Source organism: Opisthocomus hoazin, chromosome 3 (assembly GCF_030867145.1).
Source record: "Opisthocomus hoazin isolate bOpiHoa1 chromosome 3, bOpiHoa1.hap1, whole genome shotgun sequence".
Lineage (NCBI taxonomy): Eukaryota > Metazoa > Chordata > Aves > Opisthocomiformes > Opisthocomidae > Opisthocomus > Opisthocomus hoazin.
In genome coordinates, this window is record NC_134416.1 from 52,834,038 (window position 1) to 52,857,135 (window position 23,098).

The 23,098-nt window shown below is 39.2% G+C and overlaps 1 protein-coding gene across 1 annotated transcript in view; it reads left to right on the top strand.

Moving 5' to 3' along the window:
• CDH2 (cadherin 2) overlaps window positions 1-23,098 on the top strand; it is a 118,375-nt gene that overhangs the window by 89,784 nt on the left and 5,493 nt on the right. Inside the window, exons 8-15 of the mRNA XM_075416259.1 lie at window positions 1,164-1,301; window positions 1,662-1,847; window positions 4,177-4,433; window positions 5,840-5,982; window positions 7,200-7,433; window positions 7,763-7,996; window positions 9,711-9,850; window positions 21,090-21,254. Coding sequence (XP_075272374.1) covers window positions 1,164-1,301; window positions 1,662-1,847; window positions 4,177-4,433; window positions 5,840-5,982; window positions 7,200-7,433; window positions 7,763-7,996; window positions 9,711-9,850; window positions 21,090-21,254 — 1,497 coding nt within the window. The remainder of the gene's footprint in view (window positions 1-1,163; window positions 1,302-1,661; window positions 1,848-4,176; window positions 4,434-5,839; window positions 5,983-7,199; window positions 7,434-7,762; window positions 7,997-9,710; window positions 9,851-21,089; window positions 21,255-23,098) is intronic.

Genomic DNA, 23,098 nt, shown 5'->3' on the forward strand with positions numbered 1-23,098 from the left:
CCTCGCTTATTTTTTGTATCGAAGTCCAGAGTCACTTCTTGTAAGCAGTTTCCATGAGAAACCGTCTGGCATATATGCCAGTCTTTAAGTAGTGGGAGAAAATAAGGTACCAAGTGAAAAAATGCTTTTCTTTAAGTATTTTTATTCTGCCAGAACTTTTTTTGCCAGTGTTGGTAAACCATTCCTGAAAGTCATGCTTGGAACTAATAGCAGCTTCTTACGTTTGTGCCTTTTCTTTTGGAAAGAACTGAATGGTAACAACGAGCTCTCTCCGAGCTGGGAGATGCTAAATTTGAAAATTAACTGGTAAATGAAAAAGCTGCACAATATTTGCATTTCACAGTAGAAACCATCGATTTGTCGAAAATCAACTTCTCAGCAACTCGACACAAAAAAAATCTTCCTAGTTGTGCGGGTGGGTTCCCCCCCCTCCCAGTCTTAATACAGCCTCGTCAAATTTACTTTAAATGCCATTTGAGGCTGGGTGTCCGGCCGGCAGCCGTTGGTGTTGGCACAAGCGGCGGCAGGTGGAGGGGGGGTGGAATGGAGGCGGTAGTGGCCATCTTCGGCCAGGGCGTTTGACATTTATGGAAGCAGCCGTGTGGTTGTTCCCTCCCCCTTTCTCCCAGCGCCCTTGCCTCGTCTCTGTTAGGCCCGACATCTTCGGTTTCCATAGCGACGGCAAGACATTGCAACAGTGGTTTTATACTTGGGCTCAGCTGAAACAAAACCTTGGCAGTTGTGGCCGTTTGGCCTGCGAACCTACCTTGGCTCAGTTCTCTCAAATGCTTTTGAGGACTTAGCCTGTTTTAATATAAACTGCACTCTTGCTTTTCCCCCCATTTGAAAAGCACTGTTAAATCTGCAGTAACAGCATTAACTGTATAAAGTGGTTTTGATTTTCGGGACTTGGAAGCAGGCAGCCTGTCCTTGTCTCAGTGATACCTGAAGAAAATCAAGCAGTAGTTCAGTATAGCTAGATGCAACTTGGTGCTCTATTCCTGTGGCACAAACTTTGCGCCTGTCATTTTGGGTGATGCTAACTGGAATAAACAGTGTGATGGGCTCCATTGCTTAGCGAAGTGCAGTTTCGGAAACACCTGCTGTCCTACCGTAATGTGAGTTTTGTCTAAAACTTACGTTGATGTCGTTTTCTGTTTTAGAAAGTACAACAATATACATTAATAATTCAAGCTACGGACATGGAAGGAAACCCAACATATGGTCTTTCAAACACAGCAACTGCTGTCATCACTGTGACAGATGTCAATGACAATCCTCCAGAGTTCACTGCCATGACTGTAAGTACTGGATGGGAGTAACTGAAGGATGTGCATATTTATAACCCTTCCCCGCTTTTCTCATTATATTCACAGACGGTAAATATTTATTACTTATTAAATAGTGTACTGGCAGGCAGAACTGAAATACGTGCAGACCATATATCCCTTAGATATAGTATTCTGCTTAGGCCAAAAGGCAAAAGCTGATAAGGGAATCAAATCATCAGTTTTCTGGGTAGCCTCAGGTAAACTTCATTAGATAAATTGTCAGAGTTCCAATGAGGAGAGATGCGCTACGTAATGCTGATGAATGTTCAGTATGGCGTGGCTTTTGAGTGCTTCTGCAGCTGAGGTAAAATGTTTTCTTGTGTTTTGCAGTTCTACGGGGAAGTACCGGAAAACAGAGTGGATGTGATTGTAGCCAATTTGACGGTAACGGATAAAGATCAGCCCCACACGCCTGCCTGGAATGCAATGTACCGAATGACTGGAGGAGATCCGACAGGTCGATTTACCATCCTGACTGATCCCAATAGCAACGATGGACTGGTGACTGTTGTGAAGGTAAGAGATGCTTGCACTTCAGAGAATTAAACAGAGATGGAGTAAGTGGGACAACACTGAGGGGCGAAAAATGTGAACTCCTGAGGCCAGCAAGAGTCTGGGAAGTAAAATGGATTGGGCACTGGCTGTGTTCTGGAAGTAAGCCATCCATCTCTTGGAACATTTCCTTGCTTATGCTGTCAGTAGGATTACAACTGGTCAGTTTTAAAAATCAGCCTAGGTTGTTGAAAGTGACAGAATTTGAAGCTTTAGTTGCCAAAAGATAGGAATTTGTCTGTAAAAAAACATTTGCTTAGTATTTGTTGCTAGTGTAGAGGAGCAGCATATTACCTCCTGGCCTCCATTAGTAGTCACGTGGGTTTTATGTCACCATGTTCCCATTAAGGAACGGATATAAGCAGTCAAGGCACAATCAGAGAGGGAAAAGTGATAGGTGGTAGGCTACTTCTACAAGAGGCCTTTGAAGACTGGCTATTTTTAAAAACTCATTTAAATACCTTTTATGGAATAACCTCTCTGTCTTCATTCTCTAGCCAGCACAGCTCTGTGTTGAGGGGTGACTTACTTCAAGTGATAATAACAACGTGGTTCTATAATTAAACCTGCCAGGCAGTAGCCACCTTTCCTCATGGCCCTCTGATAAGTGTCTGTTGTCTGAGTTAGCCTGTTCTGGTTTTGGCTGATCACTTACAAAGTCAAGTGTGAGATGCCAATGTTCCCATTTGGAAATTAAAACAAGTAGTTTCCCACCCACCCCACCCCACCCCCGTCATTCTTTTCTCTCTTTTGGGGGGTTGGTTTGTTTTTTGGTGTGTGTGGTTTGGTTTTTTTAAAAAAAAATCTCAATATCTAGGTGAGAAAAAGACACAGTTTTTGTGCAGCTATAGTGGTAATTCGCACTAGGGTTTTTTGGTTTTTTTTTAAGAACTGTCTCTGGTTTATAACTGCACTTCCCCAGAGGTACCAATTGTTACATTGCAGTCTTACAGCAAGAATTAAGTGAGTGTCTGTGCTTTGTAATTAGGCACACAAGCATCTTTTTCAGATCTAGGAATGGTATCAAACTAGCAACGTCTGGAAAAGTGAATTTTAAAAATGCACAGGTTAAACTAAGATGTTATAAAGAGAAGTAATCCTAAGACACCAGCTCCCTAACCTGTTTGATGTAGCTTTGCTCCCCTACAAATTCATTTTTAACAAATTCTGTCCCCTCCACTGCCAGAGTATCTCAGTGCGTTGCTACATCTGACCTGGTTTAACCACAGAGTAGCAGCGTGTGGGAGCCTCATTGGAAAAGGAACTTTTTCCTACAAATGCAAGGGAGCGATGGGCTTGTTCGGAAGGGGGGCAGCCATACCATCTGAAATTAGAGGCTCTTAAACAGCTTAGGAGAATCAGCCCGACGTGGTAAATGGTGGTTCTGCAGTTTGGCCAGCAGCAGTCCTTTAAGCACCCAGACATGGGAAGAAGAGTTGGAAGCCTGCCTGCAGTTTTTATTTGCAGTGCAATGGGTTGATCTGTCAACCTGTAATGAAGACTGGGTTGTCTCTTGTCACTGTCTTCACACTGTCAGGTGGCAGCTGCCCCTGTAAAGTGGAGGGTTCCCTCAAGTCTAGAATCTGTGCCAGTAGTACAGTGCATAGTACTAGGGCAAATCAAATCTGGGGGAATGCCTCACCCCGTGCAAAACAACAGAGGAACTCTAGCCTCAAACTGTTTTCACCCTCCTTACATTGGACTTCTGGCTCAGTGAGGAAGTCCCCAAACTGAAGGTTGTCTGGATTATGAAGATGGGAGCTGTAGGTATACCCGCAGTGGGATTAGCTGGGATTACTAAGAGTCTTTCTAGTGAAATATTAAGGGCATGGGAATCTCTGATGTACAGCACCAGGTATGGTCAGGATCTTGTTTGAAGGAAACCTTCATCCTCATAGCAGAGAGAGGCAGGGTTCTTTCCCCAGGAGAGCTCCTCAGGAGGCACATCTGCTCACGTGAGTGACTGGCACAAAGCTGGGAGTTTCTACATCATTTTCTGCTTTTACATCTGTTTGTTTCCTCAGTTACTGCTAATGGTAGCACCAGAGTAAGTTAAATCCAAGAATGACGATTCTAGCTGTTTTGACTTCAGAACTGCTGCTGCTAATCAAAACCCCAACCCAGTCTCGTGTTAAGGTGTTACATTGATTGTGTTCTATTTAGGCTCTGTGCTTGTTTTTGAGAAAAGCGGTACAAGTAGTGTTTAAAAATGTGCTTTAAAGTAAAAATGTTACTGTGTGTCCATCACTATTGTGAGTAAATGTTAACACTTCCTGCTCTTTGCTTTTCTCAGCCTATTGACTTCGAGACCAACAGGATGTTCGTGCTTACAGTAGCTGCGGAAAATCAAGTGCCTTTGGCTAAGGGGATTCAGCATCCTCCCCAGTCCACAGCAACTGTGTCAATTACGGTCATTGATGTGAATGAGAGCCCATATTTTGTTCCAAACCCCAAGCTTGTACGTCAAGAAGAAGGGCTACTTGCTGGTAGCATATTGACAACTTTCACTGCTCAGGACCCAGATCGTTACATGCAGCAAACCTCTTTAAGGTCTGTATAAACATTTTGCAGTTATTTAACAGTTGGAATGCAATATCCATGTTATAGAATGGGTGGGGAGCAAAGAGACCACATATGAAATGACTGCATTTACCATAGCACACAGTTACACCAGTACCTCCTGTAGCTTTTGTGCAGCACTCTCTAAAGGGACTTTTGGCTGTAGAGAAGGTGCCCTGACCAGCATTCATAGATCTGTAAAGTAGGTCACCTTCTAATGCTGAGTCCTACTTTGTCAAGGTAGAGTGAAGTTAGTATACGTGGCATCCCAACACATTCAGTCAGAGCAGACATGTGCTTTTGTGAATGAAGATCATTTGCAATTTAAATTAACCAATAATTTTAACATGGCAACAAAACCACATGAGATTGTTTACAAGATCTTAAGGGGTTTTTTCTCATTGATTCTCCAGTAGTGCAGTGCTGTTGTTGTCCATCTGTGAACTCTTGTACTGATAGCTGTGATGATAATTTGATCGTAATTTATCTAATGTGTAAGACTATGCTAAATAACAAAAGTGAAGAGGATAAAACATGGAAATATTAAGGCATACTTGTGCATATCTCATTTAAAACATGGTCATTAACTGCAAAGCTAAGGCACAGCAACTCAGATTCCTAGCTTATCTAGCAGCTTTTTTAGCTCATGTGGAAGAAACTCCAGAACTTAGATTCTGTCTTTCCTTCCAAAACCAAGGTTCTTACAGTTTTGTTTTCTCTTAATTTTGGCTAGCTGTTGCTTATATTTTGCTCATTTCTAGACATAACCATCGTAGACATGATAGCATGAGGACTTAAGGCTATATGCATTTATAATAAGCTAAAATAGTTTGCGCTTGATTAATGTCAAAGGCCAAATTTATCAGAAAGAAGGATGATTTTGAAAGACACTCCTCTCTCAAATTAGGATGAGAAGCATGCAGTAAAACCAGGGCCTCTAAAAAATTTACTTTCAAGTGATACTGAAAGCATTAGAATAATGCAAGTTAGTGCTACTCTAATGCTTGTTATCGATTGTTGCCTCTCTCCTGCTCTCAGCCCTCTGATAAAAGTTAGTATGAACAGCTCTGTAGGAGTAGAACAAGCAGGAGGGATCCTTAATGAATATTGTAGTTGAATCTGAATATGGATGTTACATAGTCTGCAGTAATTGTATGATATACTCCAGTTACATGGTAACTCACACGGCAGGGCACTTGAAGAATCAAAATGTAGGACAGTTTTTAGTATGTGTTTTCAAGAATTTTGGCAACAAGGTTTAATAAATGGATATTTGTGAAATATTGTTTCCAAATTCCAAAAATATGTTCAGAATAGAAGTTAAAATACTAGTGTTGTCTTTGTTGTCACTATTTATGTTGGTAGATGAATAACACATCTTATGGTCAAATCCACAGGTATTCAAAACTGTCAGATCCTGCAAACTGGCTGAAAATTGACCCTGTTAATGGACAAATAACTACTACAGCTGTTTTGGACAGAGAGTCAATATATGTGCAAAACAACATGTATAATGCAACGTTTCTTGCTTCTGATAATGGTACGTATCAACACTGTACATGTTTTCAAAAAGCTTTCTTTGTGGTTGAATGGCATTCAATTTTACAGGGGCAGAAAACAAGATACTCTTAGAATATATCCAGTTGGAAGTCTGTATTAGTATCGGACTTTGTGTATTTCCCACCTGGTCAGGAAATGGGCTGAAAAATCATTCTATGAGTTTGGAGAAAGGCACTGGCTTAGTGATGTGAGTTGAGTTTACAGAAAACTGAAAAAAAACCACATAGGAGTGCAGCAGGCTGAGTGAATGCACAGCATGAGTGGACTTCATGGGGAGTAACGTCTTGAGGGGGGGTTATTGTGTTTTTCGACATTCAGGCTACAGCAGTGCAGAGGGAAAAGTGTCTTTTCATTGTCTGTTTGTTCATGGTAATTAACAGTCTCTGCTCAGAAACGACCCCTTTGAGCTCGGCTGGAGTGCTGTGCTGTTCATAGCTGGTACCAGAGAGGTGGACAGGTGCAGTTAGGAACCTTCTGGCAGTAGAGGGGAAAACTGAAACACTGGGGCTATTTACCTTGGAAAGAAGACAAATGGTAACATTTTGCAAACTGATACAATATAACAGAGCTAGATGAACTGCTGCTGTCCGTTTGGCTCTGTTCTGGAGAATGAAATTAAATGGAACAGAAAGATTATGGGGGGTGCGGGTGGAATGAGAACCATTGCCAGTTATACTGAGAAATTCAGTGCCACATGTTCACATAAATGTGTGACTTTAGCAGGGTTTACAGAAGCATCACACATGTGATATGGATAGTAAAAATGTCTAGAAGCAGCGTGCTGAAAGTCAGTATTAGAATTTAAATAGCACACTTGTGGGATTGTAAGTCTTCAAAGTCACAAAAATAATTTCTCCAGAGGATTAACTATCCCAATTTTGCACCTTTTTCTCTGAGTCATTTGATATGGACTGTCTCTGGAGAGGAACTGGCTGTCTAGTCAGTAGTTGAGTCCCTGATCTGTGGATTTTCAGTTATATGCTGATTTTTGCTAGGCAGGGAAGTGTTTTTGAGGACAAACTACATAAGAATTTGTGTGCTAGCAGGAGCAGTGACAGGGTTAGATTGACTTGGTAAAGACAGAATCCCAAAACTGAGGTGAACACGTGTACGTTGTAATTGAAAAGTGTTGGTATAGCTTCAGTTAAATAGCTTTCCAATGGGAAACAGGCTCAGTACCGTTTTCTTTTCTTTAAGGAATCCCCCCGATGAGCGGAACTGGCACGCTTCAGATACACCTGCTGGACATCAATGATAATGCCCCCCAAGTGAATCCAAAAGAAGCCACGACTTGCGAAACACTGCAGCCTAATGCTATTAACATCACTGCTGTAGACCCTGACATAGATCCAAATGCAGGCCCGTTTGCTTTTGAACTGCCTGACACACCTGCTAGTATTAAGAGGAATTGGACTATTGTTCGAATTAGTGGTAATTAACATTATAGTATTCTTTATAATTTTCAAGAAACTATTACATATGCGTTTCTGTATTTTACTTTGGTGTTATTCCACAACATACATGAATTTGGTTAATACAAACAGGAAAGCACCTTAGTGTAAATTCCCCAAAGAAAAAGAAATTTTAAGAAGGGAAAACATGTTCACAGTAATAATGAAGTCTGTTATACTGAGTGTCATGTGGTGGGTTCAGCAATAAGTTAACGCAGAACTCGAAGATGAGGCATTTTTGCCAATACTGTTTTAAACCTGTGTAAGCAGTACATTACTTTTTAACATGTGCCTTATTTTCACACACAGGTGATCACGCCCAGCTCTCTTTAAGGATCAGGTTCCTGGAGGCTGGTATCTACGATGTGCCCATAGTAATTACAGATTCTGGAAATCCACATGCATCTAGCACTTCCGTGCTGAAAGTGAAAGTTTGCCAATGTGACATAAATGGAGACTGCACTGATGTTGACCGGATCGTTGGTGCGGGGCTGGGCACTGGTGCTATCATTGCAATTCTGCTTTGTATCATCATCTTGCTAAGTGAGTAGTTAGATCTCTTCACTCTCTTGTTTTGCAAGTACCATGCTAGTTTTAGTCCCGTGTACCTTGGCGAAGATAGGGGAGTGATTAAAGACTCAAGTCCAAGAATTGTTGCAGCTCAGTTTAATATCTTGCACAAGTATGAAAATTCTGATGGTATGGGATTAGGGGTCTGTGAGGCAGATCGTAACTAGCACTTGCATGGCAGTCAGGCCCCACAGTGGGTCTATAAAAGAGGTTTTCCATCTATGCCCACAGACACTTGTTGTGTTACATTAGTGAGTGACCACGTTGAAGATGTGATTAGCCCCCAGACATCTAGTCTCTCTCGTGCTGCTGGTACTGTGTGATTTGACACCACCCACAGCAGGTAACAGTGCCTTTAAGGAGCACTCTGGTATTACTGCTGTTTGTGCTTCAGATTAGTGTTAAGTAGGCTATTTGATGATTTTGGAAAGGAAAACATCACACCCCTTCACATATAAGGCCTGACAAGCAGGCAGCCATGCAGGAAGAGAGATGCGTATGTCTGCGTAAGTTTGCTTTAAAGCTGTGCTAGTATTTTATTTTTGTGTCAAGTGCGTACAGTAAGGGAAATGACTAAACATCATGACTAAGTGTCTGTCCACTGTAGTAAATTAGGTACTAGCTCTCCTACACGTTATGGTTAACTGATTTATGATCATCGTGGGACACAAGGAACGGATTAACCTATTCAGAGTATACTGTGCACTGGTCCAGAACATACAAAACTATGGAAGGGATTAATTAAAAACAAAAAAAAAAAAGTATTTGAGCCTGGCTAAGCCCATGGGCTGTACACAAGCACAGTACAATTGTTTTCCTGATACAAGATACTCTTAAAATGTTAGGTATTCAATTAACAGAGCCTTACTGAAACTATCAAATCCTTTAAGATATTCTTCGTATATTGACATTCTAGATACATTGGAATTTCTTTCCATTAAGATAGTTGTAATTGGAAAGATACCTATTGTATTAGAAATCAGTTTACTCACGACTATTCTATTTTGTTTCGCATTCGGTTTTCTTTACCAGCTTTAGTTCGTAAACAAACAGTATAATTTGAATTACTGAGATTAAAGATGAAAAATAGTTATCTCTAAATGCCACTGCATTTTTCTTAACCTTAACTGCTCTTGCTTCTAAACAAAAATCTAAACCTGGGCAACAGTATGGTCTGTTCTAATGGACTGCTGAGTCATATGCCAAAACGACCTAAGCTTGGTGATGTTCAAACATCAGAATTACTTAGACTATATAAATTACTGTATATTCTTAGGACATAGCAGAACAAAATGCAAATAATATAAACTTTTAGAATTCTTGCCACTACTGGAGAGATTCCCTGCTGAATCCAGTTTTTTTATAAGCTTGATCTTTCTTACTTCTTTTCATGACATGTTCCTTTTGCAGATGTGGAATAGATTTGTGACTTATGACCTTGAATATGTGATTGATTTCCAAATCAAATTGCCTGTAGTAGCATGAGTTTAAACATCTCTTGCATAAGCTGCCTTCTATAAATGTTTTTGATTAAATAAAACAAGCTTATCAAGAACAGTCAAAGCCAACTTTCTTGGCTTTTTTTTCTCTTTTTTCATTTTTTTTAAACCTTGGTATTAAATTTGTACTATTTTCCATGGCTTTACTTCAGAATCAAGATGTGGTTTTGTCCCTTTTTGCTGTCTAGTTTTAGTTTTAATGTTCGTGGTATGGATGAAACGCCGTGATAAAGAACGTCAGGCAAAGCAGCTCTTGATTGATCCAGAAGATGATGTGAGAGACAACATTCTGAAATACGATGAAGAAGGTGGTGGAGAAGAAGATCAGGTGAGGAATGATTAATGGTTTTTACATATAGATTTGTACGTCACTCTGCACTTTATCTGTTTTGTTTCCATTCACACATTATGATAGGTAGCTGATTTTTGTATTAAGTACTGAAGGCAGTGTTTTTAAAACATGAAATACGGCCTTGCTTCCTTATGTTGTTTTTTGCAGTTCCAGAGATACCAATTGCTTTCCTTCTAGATGAGATGTAAAACCAGTATTTTGTCCAACCATAGTCACAGCATTCTGACCATATTCCAACTAAAGCTGTTACATTTAAGTGAAAATTAGTGTCCATTCTCACTGCAGTCTGTAAACATTCTTCACTCCTTGTCTGAGAGCCTGTTGTACAGAATCACCAGCACAGAGTGCTTAATATAGACGGTTCCAAATATGACCCTCTTTTAGTGTTGGGTATTGACAGATTGCCCACTACTGGGATTTCAGCTTGGAAAGTATTTATGTTTCAAGTAGCTGTCAGGACACATCTGTGTGTATTCAAATACCTTTCCAGGCAGGTGCCATATGCATTTTCTCTCACGTCACCTCTGGTTGAACCACTGCTGATATGTCAGAGGCCCAAGAATGATGTATAAATGCTAAGAATAGCTTCTTTCTCTCTGTCTCTCCAAGTTAGTGAATTTCCAAGCAGCGTGATTTCCTTCCTTCAAAGGAGGTTTATGAAGTGCTTTATGAACAAGGCAAACAGTATATTTGTGCACATTATTAGCAGTAGAAGTAAGTGTAATAATTGTGAAGGGAACAGTGCATATGATAGAGCCTAAGATATTTTCCAGTAAAAAGCCTTGAAAAATTACGTGTAATTCTTCCGCACATCCCCAGTCACAGTCGTCTGGCACTTGAGTTATATGAAGTGTCTCCCTTCACTGGTACAGACATTTATAGCTTCTCTCTGCTCATTTGTTTGTCTGAAATTTGTGTTCCCCTTAGTAATTTGCATGCTTCCTGCGTTTCCCCTAGTACTGTTCCTACTTCCTGGATTTTTCTGCATAACTTTTTTTTTCTTAAGCAATTTGCAAAGGAAACTTCAGTTTATGCAGTTTGGAAAATTGCTTATGTTACTAAATAAATTGAAGACAACTCTTTGAGTCTCTGTATGTATTCCACTTGTTTGTACACAGATAGTTTGAGTACAAAAATTGCATCCTGTTTGTACATCTGTTACTGCACAGAAGAGTTACAAGCTTAAAAAAACATGAAGGAAACTCAGTCCTGTGAGAACTAATTTTCCGGTTCACATATCCCCAGCTCTTGATCAGCCACTATTCCCTGAAGGATCTGTTCAGCAATTTTCATGTGGTTTTGGTTTTTTAATGATTGTCCACACAAAACCCTCAGCACAGAGTCAGTAATGTTCTTGCTATATATACTGTTGATTGGGAAGTCATAGGTTATGCTAGAGTAGTGTTTGGAGAGATGGTGCTGCAGATCAGAAAGTTCAGGCACAGTTGTAACCATGTACGATGAGAATGAAGTACTTAATACTTCAGAAATGGTGCTGAAGTCTCTCCTCTGTCCATCTTGTACCGCGCTCCTCTCCAGTGAAAGTGCTGTCTTTGTGAGAGGTGTCGTCAGGGTAGTGCTGCAGGAGGTAAGTTTGTGTGAATGCCATAGAGATTAGCAGGATGTAAACCATCCACAAGTGCAGCCTTTCACCAGCAGTGAATGAGTGCAGTGCATGCAATGAAAGGAAAAACTGTCAATGGGTGGAGTAGCAGTAAAGTGGTAAGAAATGTGAAATTAGGATCATTTCCTTTCACAGTGAGCAGAGGAGACACCTAGACACGGAGAGGTTTAAGGGCTTTATAGAAAATTGGGTGTTTTTTTAGCCGCAAAAACCCTGCTTGCTTTCTAAAGACAAATTTTAAGGCCAGTGTTGCAAATTAATTGTCTTAACTGCCACCCACATAGTTCAGGTACACTGGTTCCTTTCCTAATCCATTGAGCAGTAGACCATATTGTTTGAGGGTCTAAACGTCTTTATACACTCCAAACCTAACAAACATTGCAGGAAAATAAAATTAAAAGCTCATACAAAGTATAGCAAGCTTTTATAACCACTTCTGTCACAAGAGTTTTAGACCACTCTTTAGACAAACAGGGTTCTCCCACAGCTCCAAAGTTAGGAGTTTGTTCCTGTTCAGCATGGCTGAATAGAGTGGAAACTTTCCATGTAGGCACTTGATTTTCTATCTACAATGGATAATGAAAATAAGTTCTGTCTTGCTTTTCAGGGAGGTTACTTTATTTTTGTTTGACGTTTTGTAAAATCTGATTTCTGCCTGTGCTTGGCTAGATAATACTTCGTAGGTTCATTTGTTCTTGGTTCCTTCCTTGCCCCCCTCACCTCTTGTGCCCAGCAGAAAGAGGGAGGGTTATGTTTGGTTGGGTTTTATTTGGTTTTGCATGCCTTTTAGGTGAGATTTAAGAACTTGGAATGCTAAGCTTTTGAAACGTTCCAAGAAGTTCCCTACATGTAGTAATCTCATTTTTGCAAACCGTGACTTAGAAGAATACTGTACAAGCAAAGCTGTGTGCAGAAAATTGTGGGCAAAAGGCATTGACCATAAAGATCCTTCCATTTTTGTCAAAGTTAAAGTAAGCGTTAAAGTGCCAAAGTTAATGTTCTAAAAAAGCATGAGACTGTGTCATCAAAAAATCTGTTTTCAGAATGAGGCCTCATATGGTAAAACTGCCACTGTTCTATTAAAATCAAGAAAAATTATTTCACGTCAACCTTGCATCCACAAGTCATCAGCAGATGACAGAGGAAAATAGTCTACGTCAATATTAACTTTTTATGGTGCATTCTCCCCATAACTATCAGGAATGATTGAACTAGCAGCTTCAGTAGAAGGCAGCTCACAAGGTGACTCTGAAGTACAGAACCATCCAACCCAGGGTATATCTTATGCAGCAAAATAGAAGAGAACGCTCAAAGCTTCATATGAATCTGTGAAAAACGTATTTTAAAAGCTTCAGATATTTTCATCGTCCATACCTTTTAAAATTTCTTTCTTCTGTTTATAGCAAGCAAATTACTTGGGCCTTTTTAAAATCATCTGCTTTTCTGGATGAATACTTGAAGATTTATACTGTGTGGCCTCCTGTTTTTCTTGTTTATCGCAGATGTTTAGGTGACTTGAAATTACAGCAGGTAGGGCTTGAAGACAAGTGATAGAACTCTTCGCATTCTGAACCAAACTACTTTTAGACTTGTGGTTTTGCTTTTGGAGTAGCTTACTTATTTAAGAGGGTTTATTTATTTATTTGGAAACTGTGCAGTTCGGTTTCTTAGCTGTCAGAGCAGACCCAGAAACTCCTAAAGCACACTGGGCATGTTTCTTTCAAACCCTTAGGTACATGCTATCAGAGTAATGCCTCTCGCAACGAATTTGTTGAGTTCCAGATTCTAGCTAGTTCTTTGGAGTCATAGCAACTGTCAACAGCAAGGTGGAATTCCTGCTTGGTTTTCTTTTTTTTTTTTTTCTCTCCTGTGTTAGCATTTCCAAGGAATTATGATGTGAAATCTGTCATAAAAGAGCAGTTTATTCCATCGTGAAGGTCTCCTGTTAATCTGATCTGAGGCCATCTTGGCCTGCTTTGTTCACTCTGACAGACTGAATGCTTGTAAAATAGATCAAGGATCTTGAATGATTCATAGTCTTCCTCTAGCTCGATGTTATGTACGCAGGGTCGTGTGATCTCCACAGCAGTTTGAGAAAATATGCTTTTAATTCCCTAAGCCAGAAAAGCTTTTGAGCTGTGGGTCATAACTGAAGTCAGCCTGCTCCCCACTGAAGAGTGTTGTCAACACCAGATATGTTCTGGACTTTTTTCACCTAAACTTCAGTTTCTCGGAAATGTGGACTGAATAACTGGCTCTGAAAGCTGTATATCACTCCTGTTATTCCAGGCAGAAACATTTTTTCCTGGTATCAGGAAAGATCACTGTACTAGCAGACACTGGGGGCTAGAGACGGAGGAGAGGAGGCAGAGGTATTCCAGATAGAAAGTCCGTGATTCTTCTCAGGATTTTGTTTATATTTTTAGTTTTAATAATATGACCACCTGACTTACAGGAGCTGGGCCATAAGGGGCTTTGAGTCAACATCATTCCACCACAGAAGGCAGTGGGATTGGTTTGGGGAGGCAGAAAGTGTTGTGGGATTATTTATTTTGGTTGGGTTTTTTTAAGTCCATCTGAATGTTTAACCCAGCACCCGGGGTGGGGGGGACACTGCAGTTTGCTGTATTCTGAGTTAGATGTGCCTAGTTTAGATCAAGTTACAAAGCTGGTAGTGACAGTCTTGGTTATTAATGGACCGCATGATCTAGAGCTTGTACTTGTTCAGCAAACGGGAGATGGGACATACAAATGACAAATATTTTCCCCTGACATGATGCACTCTCAACTCCTAACACTATGGTCAGTTCTAAATACCAAAACCTCGTGCTGGCTGAGTGTTAAAGCACTTAGCACATGTCTGCAGTATAGCTCACGCACATAGCACATCACAACTGTTAAGCGTCAGTAATTTGTTTTCGTTGCGTATCTCGGGCCATTCACCTGGTTTACATGGAGGCAGTGGGTACTCGGCTGGGATACATGCATCACATGTGTAACCTGATAACTGTGACACACTTTTTCCCATTTAATTGATTTTGTATGCATCTCATTGCACAAGATGATCCTGTCACCTCCATTGAGCCCATTTCTGTAGTGTTTTCTGAATTTTAGTAGTACTTGCTCATGCTGGTGGTCCAGTTGATGCAAGTTGGCCGAGCAAGTGATTGGTATTCTCTGAAAGTATTGCAGATCAGCTGATTTGAACCTGTATTTTAATCTTGCCCTCAGATCTCTTCAGCACAATAGTTTCTAATGCACCAATTTTACTGTTATTCAAAATGTTATTCTTCATAAGGATGCTGCTTGTTCCTTCCTACATCACATTTTCTTACAAGTATATTCAGAAATTACTCAATAGCTTGTTTTTTTGTCATGTTTTGTTACATGTTTGTGTAGAGAAAGAAAATAGTAGCATTTACTTTAAAGGTGATAATAGCATTAAAAATAAAACCATTATGGTTTATTTTTATGTGTGTAGGATCTAAATTCTAAACAGAAATTGCTCTGTTACAGAAAGGGTAGCTTTGTTCCAGCATTTGTGTGTCATTGATAAAAAAAAATTGAGTAATCCTTGGGATTTTTTGTTTGGTTTTTTTTTTTCTTTTTGTCATAACTTTCTGTATGCCTGCATTTTAAGATTACATTGGTCTTGTGTGCTGGATCTTGTCATAACCTCTGCTGTATCAATGACAATGGTCCTTATCTACCAGTAAACTTCATAAATCCATTTGATTAGATCTTTTTTTTTTTCACCAGCCTACATGAGTGTTATTCAGATCATTTACTCTCACTTTCTAACCTTTATTTTGTATTGCATTAAGACTGGAATGTATTTTTTGTCTAGAAATTTTAACAATAATGAATAACTGTTGCCAAGATTTCCCTAGGAATATACAATACTTTAATTAGGAGCTAGTTATGTTGGGAATAGTGTTTGCTTACTAAGACATTAACTTAATTTTTTTTGAATGAGTGACTCATGCAGTGCTCCTGTGGAGGAATTGCTGTCATTCCTTGGTGAATCTTTATCTCATCATATGAAAAGTAACGTTTCCATAATTCCATTACAAAATTGTTTTGTGTTTTATTTTATCCTGTCTAGAACCTACGCCTGTTACTGTGTTTTATCTCCAGCTGCAGTTTAACTTTCACCTTTTTATTATTAAAAAAGATAAGCTAGCTTCTTGGTTATCTTAAAAATGATTAACTTGTAATACCCCAGATACATCTGTAATGAAAAGAAATGGGAAGAGCAATATGGCAGAAGGTAATCAAAAAGCGAGTGGCAAATACAGAGCAACTGTTAGCACAGGCATTTTAACTAGCCTCCCACCTGCAGCCTACATCTAGTCAGTCCTCTGTGCTTTGCTTTTTTTGGAGTCCCATTATTTCAGCAGATGTAAGATTTAGGATGGGTTGGAGCGTTTTGCAGAACGCAGGCGATATTTTAGATGCAAATTTCTCATACTTTTTTAGGGTGGTGTTTGGTGGGTTTGGAGGTAGAATAGTAAGATATAGCAGGGTTGATTTTCACTTTCTTTTTCTTCGTTTTCAAAAGACCATGGCACATGGGAACGTTCAGCTGTGTAAAATGTTTCTTCCCTTGCTTCCCCATCCCATTTCTATATTGGAGTAGACAGTAATTGTCTTTGGAACACAAAGGCAAAGCAGAAGGTGTGTTTTATCCAGAGGTCCTTCAAGTTATAGTTCGCTCAGTTCTCTGAAGCCAACAATAAAATTTGGTTTACAGTAAGGCACCATCCTGTAAAAGGGGTTGTTGAAATGCAAATTTCTGCCACTGTTGCTTTACATGCACTTAGACGACTGCAGCTGATTTTGTTCAGTGAATCGCATTCACAGCTCTCACAGTCAAATTAAGTGATTTGGTGACAATTAAATTGACTATTTCTTCCATGGGGGTAGATCTGAACTTTCATATTTCTTTGCAAAGGCTGCATACTTTGAAAACAAGAAACAGGTGTAGTGTTTTTGTTACATTAGTTATATGTCCAGGCATTCATGCATAGCCAAAGCTTTAGTTCTGTACACGGTAGAAAAACAAGTCATCTCTAAAAGTGTATAACACAGTCTAATGAATGGTCAGGAAATACACTGAGACCTTGGAGATGACAGAGAAGCCAGATTCATAAATCATTAAGGAATATGTCAGTTAGGTTGCACGTACTAGGGTGTATCACTGTTAGTGTTAGAGAAAACTTCTTAGTAGTGGAAAGCTCGGGTTAGATGTAATATATTCCAGTGTTTTCAGAGTTTTCCTATCTGGGAAAAAAGTTAGTCCCATCTTTGCAGAGCAATTTTATAGTTTTGAGTAAGTTGTGGTTTGATTCTGTTGTTGGCAGTTCTGTTTTATAATGTTGCAGTGTGCATTCATATAGAGCAGGTCTAGTTATTGTAAAGATTTTTACTTTGTCAAGTTTTTGACAAGAACTTAAGCAAATCTTCTAAAATTCAAACAGAACCAGAACAGCTAATCCAGGAGAAAAAAAGTGATCTTCATGAAACTAGAAGCTTCTGAGAAACTCTATTTCCTCGTCTATCCCCTCTTTTTTTTTTTTTTTTTTTTTTCCCCAGGGATTGTAGAATCTGGTAACTGTCAGTCAGAAAGCAAGGTGTTTTTAAAAAAATCTCTCCTGCTGCCATAACTGATGACTGCTCTGTAAAGGATTATTACTCAAGTGCTGTTAATAGCTGCCTTTCATGAAAGGAAGTTGGTTAAAGGAAAGATTTTGAAAACTGCGCTATCTAGTTTCTCTGTAAATCAGTGCTTACTAGAGAATATAAAATGGCCTTTTTTTCTATTCTGGACACTTCAAGTTGAGATGCTTGGACTGTGCTTCCAACTACTGTGTAGATGTTCTTAAAGAAGTGCTTTGGGGGTTTTGGACCCTTCTGCCTACACATCTGGTAAGGTGGTTAATTTGTAGGGCTTGGATAGGTGGTTTTGGCATTTAGCACTGTCTCAGTGGGATCTCGCATTTCAGGAATGTGAGGTGGGAGCTAGCAGTAGTGTAAGTCTCGGCTTCAGGCTGTCTAGAACAAAGTGAATAGCTAATAAGGTCAATGTTTGTAATCGAGTTTGGAGGAGAGGGGATTAGTGGGGTTTTGCAGGGGTTTTCTGAGATTGTTTAACTTCACAAGATGCAACTTCTGATAGAACGTCCTTTTAGTACATCAGGAGTTTATTTTCTTTCTTAAAACCAAAAGCAAATCAAAACCAGAAGTTTTTCTGCTTCAGTACAGATGTCAGAGTTTTTTTTCAGCAAGAGCAAAGAGTGATGCTAGAGGTGCTAACCAAACAGAAATACTGGTGGTTACATCAAGAGAGTTATATTGATAAAGCTTTAAGGTTGTCATCTCTTTAACAACCAGTTATCTAAAAGGTAGCTGAATTGTCTCATCCAGTCATATCAGATCCCTTTATAAACAAGGAGAATGACATAGGATCATTCAGCTTGTTTCACTTAGATCCCTGTCATAGAATGGGAGGTTTCTTTTTTTTTTTTTCAGATTTTTGACTGTAGACTTGAACAATCAGACTAGTCTGAATTTCTGGTTTCTAAAGGCCTGAGTTTTTGCTAGATGCAAAATGAGAGCAAGCTAATATGTTTTAGTGACCTTCCAGTAGACCAAAACTAATACTAGATTATCCCTTCCATCAACAATCTAACCTTGTTCAGAAGTTTGAGGAGACAAACTCAAACCCCCTCTTTTTGGAATTGCTTAAATCCAAACTGAAGGAAGGGAAAGAGGTTTTGTTCTAAAGTTGCTGGAATTAGGGCTAAACAGCATAAGTAAGTAAAAAAAATACATAGACTGGCAGCCATATGAATTAGATGCTCACAACCTTTGCTCAAGTATGTTTCCAATCATTAGTCCCTCAGCAGGTTGTAATTATGAACAGGTTATACAGAAAAAGACTGGAGCAAAGACAGAACATCAATGACTTGTGGTCCTGAAATTAAGATTAAAAATAATGACCCGGAATGTTGCTCCAAGTTGGCTGTCCCAGCCTAACCCAGCATGTCTTGTTCTCTCTCTGATGTGCCACAGTTTTCCATTTAGCTGTCACTTCTGCAGTTAACTGTCTTAACAAACTTCTTCAGACTAACCTAAAGGTCTTTTCAGGAGCTTTAGGTAATACATGAAAAGTTTTCCAATTTTTCTAGGTGTGAATGCAGATTGAGTGAAAAGATGGAATTTCAGCAGCCCTAAACAGCTTACGCCTTGGCTGTTTAGAACATTTTTTTCTTCTTCTGCTTTGCAATAATTGAATAGAGTTGACTTTAAACAGAATGTTGAAACAGCTGGAGTTGTTGCATGATGCTGCATTTGTACGGCACTAAGCCAGTTTGGGGAGATGGTGTATGACTTGCCATACCTGACTGATGTACAGTTAGTATTGATTTTAATGATACGAGAGATTTGAGAGTCCATGGTAATAAGCACAATGGATCTTATTTTCCTGTCCAGACACTAATAGACCTGCAAAATAAATTTCTCCTGATAGAAGGCTAGATGGCAGTGTCATAAATTACCCTAGAAAACTGAAATGGGAGTCCACGTAAGGACACATTCTGCACTGCTGTTGCCTTGCAGGTGACAATCTTTGCTGTCTTATTAGCTGCAGAGCCTGGAGATGTCTCAAACTATATGCACACACAAGAGGATGGCCTTAGATGTGAAGATGCTAGACTGACTGACTTGATTCATATCACATTTTCTATATGACCACTAATCAGAAAGAAGTGTATGCGTATACATGTGAGTGGGTGGAGAAGACATTTTGTTTGTAAAACTGGAATGACCAGAGAGGTTGTTATTTAATCATACCTGTTTGAATTCCTCCATAATGAAATACTTAGTATAAAAACCCCAGTATTTTTCATTTCTCCGTGTTGGTATTTTCCACCTTTATATTTTGGGTGGGTATGAAAAGCATTCTTGTGTTACATATTTATAAATTCTAAAAAGTACATTCTTCTCTGTTTAATAGGATTTTCTGATAGCATGTGTCTAAACTATTTTGATTTTTTTTTTGTGTGTAATAAAAAGGGAAAGGATAAAAAGTTCTCTTCTGTTTACTTTTCTCCAATTTATACCACTTCATGGAGATCAATTATTATTCTGTTTGGTACAAGAACCACCGAAGGCTGGAAGTTACAGCTCTGCCCCAAGGAGCTTGTAATCTAATTAAAGCATATGAAACTGCATTCTCAGATCTCAGTGGAGCTGTTCCACCTTTTTTGACTATATATTTGTGTGCAGTCAGCTGAGGACTTGAGAAACAAACTATAAGATATAGTGGATTTCATAGTCAATTACAATTCTCTCAACAAACTAACTTCACTGCTGCAGACAGACCTCTCCTCCTGCTGAAAAGCCTGGTTTGGGGGTCACAATAGGTCATATTCTCAGAATGGACCTACGTCCCATGAGGTGACAGCATAAATAAATGCTTGCATTCCTCCCTTCAGGAGCCAGTTAGGAACCAGTGAAGATGTAGTTACCTGCACAGACAGCTTCCAGCAAGTTTAGAAGTAAGATTTTTACCAGAACAGCACTGTTGAAAAATGGAGACTGATGGTAAATGCGCTTATTTAGGATGCTCCTGAACTCCTTGGATTATTTGTGGGGCAGGGTATCTGGCATACAGTAGAGCTGGCATGAGCGCCAGTCTACTGGTAATTTGTGAATGGCTTTAAGCTTTTAAGCAGAGTTCTTTATTCTGCATTTTTAGCAGTGCCTTGTGCAAAGGCATCCTAGAGCTTGACTACCTTCTAGACCTGACAGTGGTGAGGTGAATGACAATGCTGAAGTGCATCACACTGTGCAAGTAGTATTCAGGCATATCTTTCTTAAACGCGTAAACATTCACCTAATTAAAATTGTTATATACATGCATATTGCTTATTGGAATTCATAGTGCTATACGAGCTTCATCAATCTGCAAGAGTTTGAAACTATGGCATCAAGTACTTAATGAACGGATCCACGAGTAATCTTTAGAAAGTGCTTAGAGTTAAGACCGAATCTGAGGAGCTTTGTACTTCTTATGACATTTTTCCCCTTTGGCTTTCATATTATGAAAGCCACATGAAATCAGCAAGGAGTCTTGAATTCATTCTTTGAACGTATTATAAAATGCTGCAGAGCAATGCGCTTGCGTCTTTCTCAGAATGAGAATGGCTGACATTTGTTTGCTTAGAAAAATAGTAGTTGGATTTGGCATCTTTTCTCTACGCAGTAAATCATCATTACTAGGAAAAGTGTTTAGTCTCTTAATAGTACTACTCAAATCCTTGCTTCTCAATGGAAGACTTGAGAAGCTCTACAAATCTGATGGAATAATATCAAAGCAGTAGATTCAGGGAGTATAAATCATATAACAGCCTTTTGGTATGCAAATAACAATGTTATTGACTTATTCTCAGTAAACGTTACAATCCTGAAAATAGGACCTCTGGTGAAACGATGCTTTTTATTTTCCCTTTTTTCCTCCTCTTGTTTTCCTTGACAGATATTGTTTGAAATTTTCCTAACATACTGTCTATGTTTCATATTTTTCAGGATTATGACTTGAGCCAGCTCCAGCAGCCTGACACTGTTGAACCAGATGCCATCAAGCCTGTTGGAATCAGACGTCTTGATGAAAGGCCAATCCATGCAGAACCTCAGTATCCAGTCAGATCAGCTGCTCCTCATCCTGGGGACATTGGGGACTTCATTAATGAGGTAAAGGAGAGAAGAGTTTCCTCCTAAGGCTTTAAGCTATAAGCTTTTATATTTTGTTTATTGTACTCTGCATGAGTAGCTGTTATGTTTGAGCATAATAACTTCTTAAAACTTACTTAGACAATTAAAATTGTCTTGCTAGGTAGAAGTAAATATGTTGTTTTAAAGTGCAGACAAATTTAATTAATTCATTCAGACACAAAGGGAAGATACATCAATTAACTTCTGTAAGTTTGTATTAATTACATTCATAATACATTATCAGCTGCAACCACAGTATCTTCAAGCAGGATTTTTCTATGGGTTCCAAGTAATAAATAGACTAACAAAATCATAGTTTAGCCTAAATTCATTTGTTAATTCACAGTAATTTAATAATGGAAGAAGTTAATTTTAATTTTCCTCATACATTACCCTTGAAATCCAGATAATAGTGGAGATTCAGTACCTTCAGTAAGACCAAAAGAATTCTATCAAATACGATTAGTGCGCAGGGCAGCTAAATTAAATGTTATGTAAGTACTTTTAATACTTGTCATAGAGCTTTAGAAGTCTTTGCATTATCTTCGATTCTTCAATCTAATAAAGATAAATGTAAGTAAGATTCAGACTATACCAGATTACTTACAGTTCTGAAAGAAGTGCTGCTACAAATATTTGTTTCATTATTTCTATCACTGGTTAGTCTTAAATCATTGGTGTTGTGGTACTTTAGATAGAATGTGTTTCTTGTGTTTGCTGGTTATAGGAAAACAAATACTAGCCCAAAATTTACCACTTAAAAATAAGCTATATTCTGTAGACAGATAGTAGGGGGGGAGGAGGAGGGAGGAAAGGACAGTCTTCCACAGTAGTACTACTCACTATTACAGGTAAGTTTCCGAATTAACAGCGTCTAAATCATTAACATTCAGGCTGCATGGGTTTTCAGACTGTCTTCAGTGAATTCTAACTGCAGTCCTGGCAGGATTATACCCCATCAAATTTCTAAGTTCCTCTCACTTTTGCTTGGAGTAAATGGAAGAAACATCTTGGGTGAAACCTGTACCAGACGTTTCTTGGGGCAGTTCACACAGAGTGTATGCTGATCTGTCAAAACAACATGACATAGCAAGATAAGAAAGGACAAAGCTCATATCTCTCTGCATCCAGCTTCGATGTTATTAGTCAAAGAACCTTCTTCCACTGCAACTACAAGTCGTATCGTAACTTTTCCCTTGGGCAACCCTAACACAAACCACCTGCAGAACTAGCCCAGTCACTAGCTGAGCAGAGACAGACTGCCTTTGAGTTATCAGTACCTCAGGAGCAAAGTCTGCATTACCTTATTGGTTTGAAAAGATGCAGTGCTTTTGGACATCAGTCTGGTCTTCTGGAGGACTTGGCCCTATTCCCAGAGGTGCTGATCAGCATGATCCTTTGGGATGCTGGCCCACGTGCGGGAGTTAATTTAGTCTGTTGAATGCTCACCAGCACCTCGGACACGCACCCAGCATCGTTCAGATTAGCCTCTGAATTACTCCAATTTCAACTATAGGCCACCGATTTCTGGTACTGGAAGATTTTGCTACCATTGCCAAGCAAGCATGAGGTGATTTCTTGTTCTTACTTTTACTACAGAGCTGTAGGAACAAAAAGCAAAAAAGACCTAGTGGATCATTTGTTTCTTTCCTTTTGGCAGTACTCTGTTTCTTCTGGTATATTATTTTCTAGCTGTCGTCCACTATATTAAATCTACTTAACTCAGTAAGACATACATAGGTATGAGTATTTTGTAGTGTTCTGAAGACTTCTTAGTTGAAAAACAAGGTACAAGTACGATAAAAATTCCAAGTATTTTTATA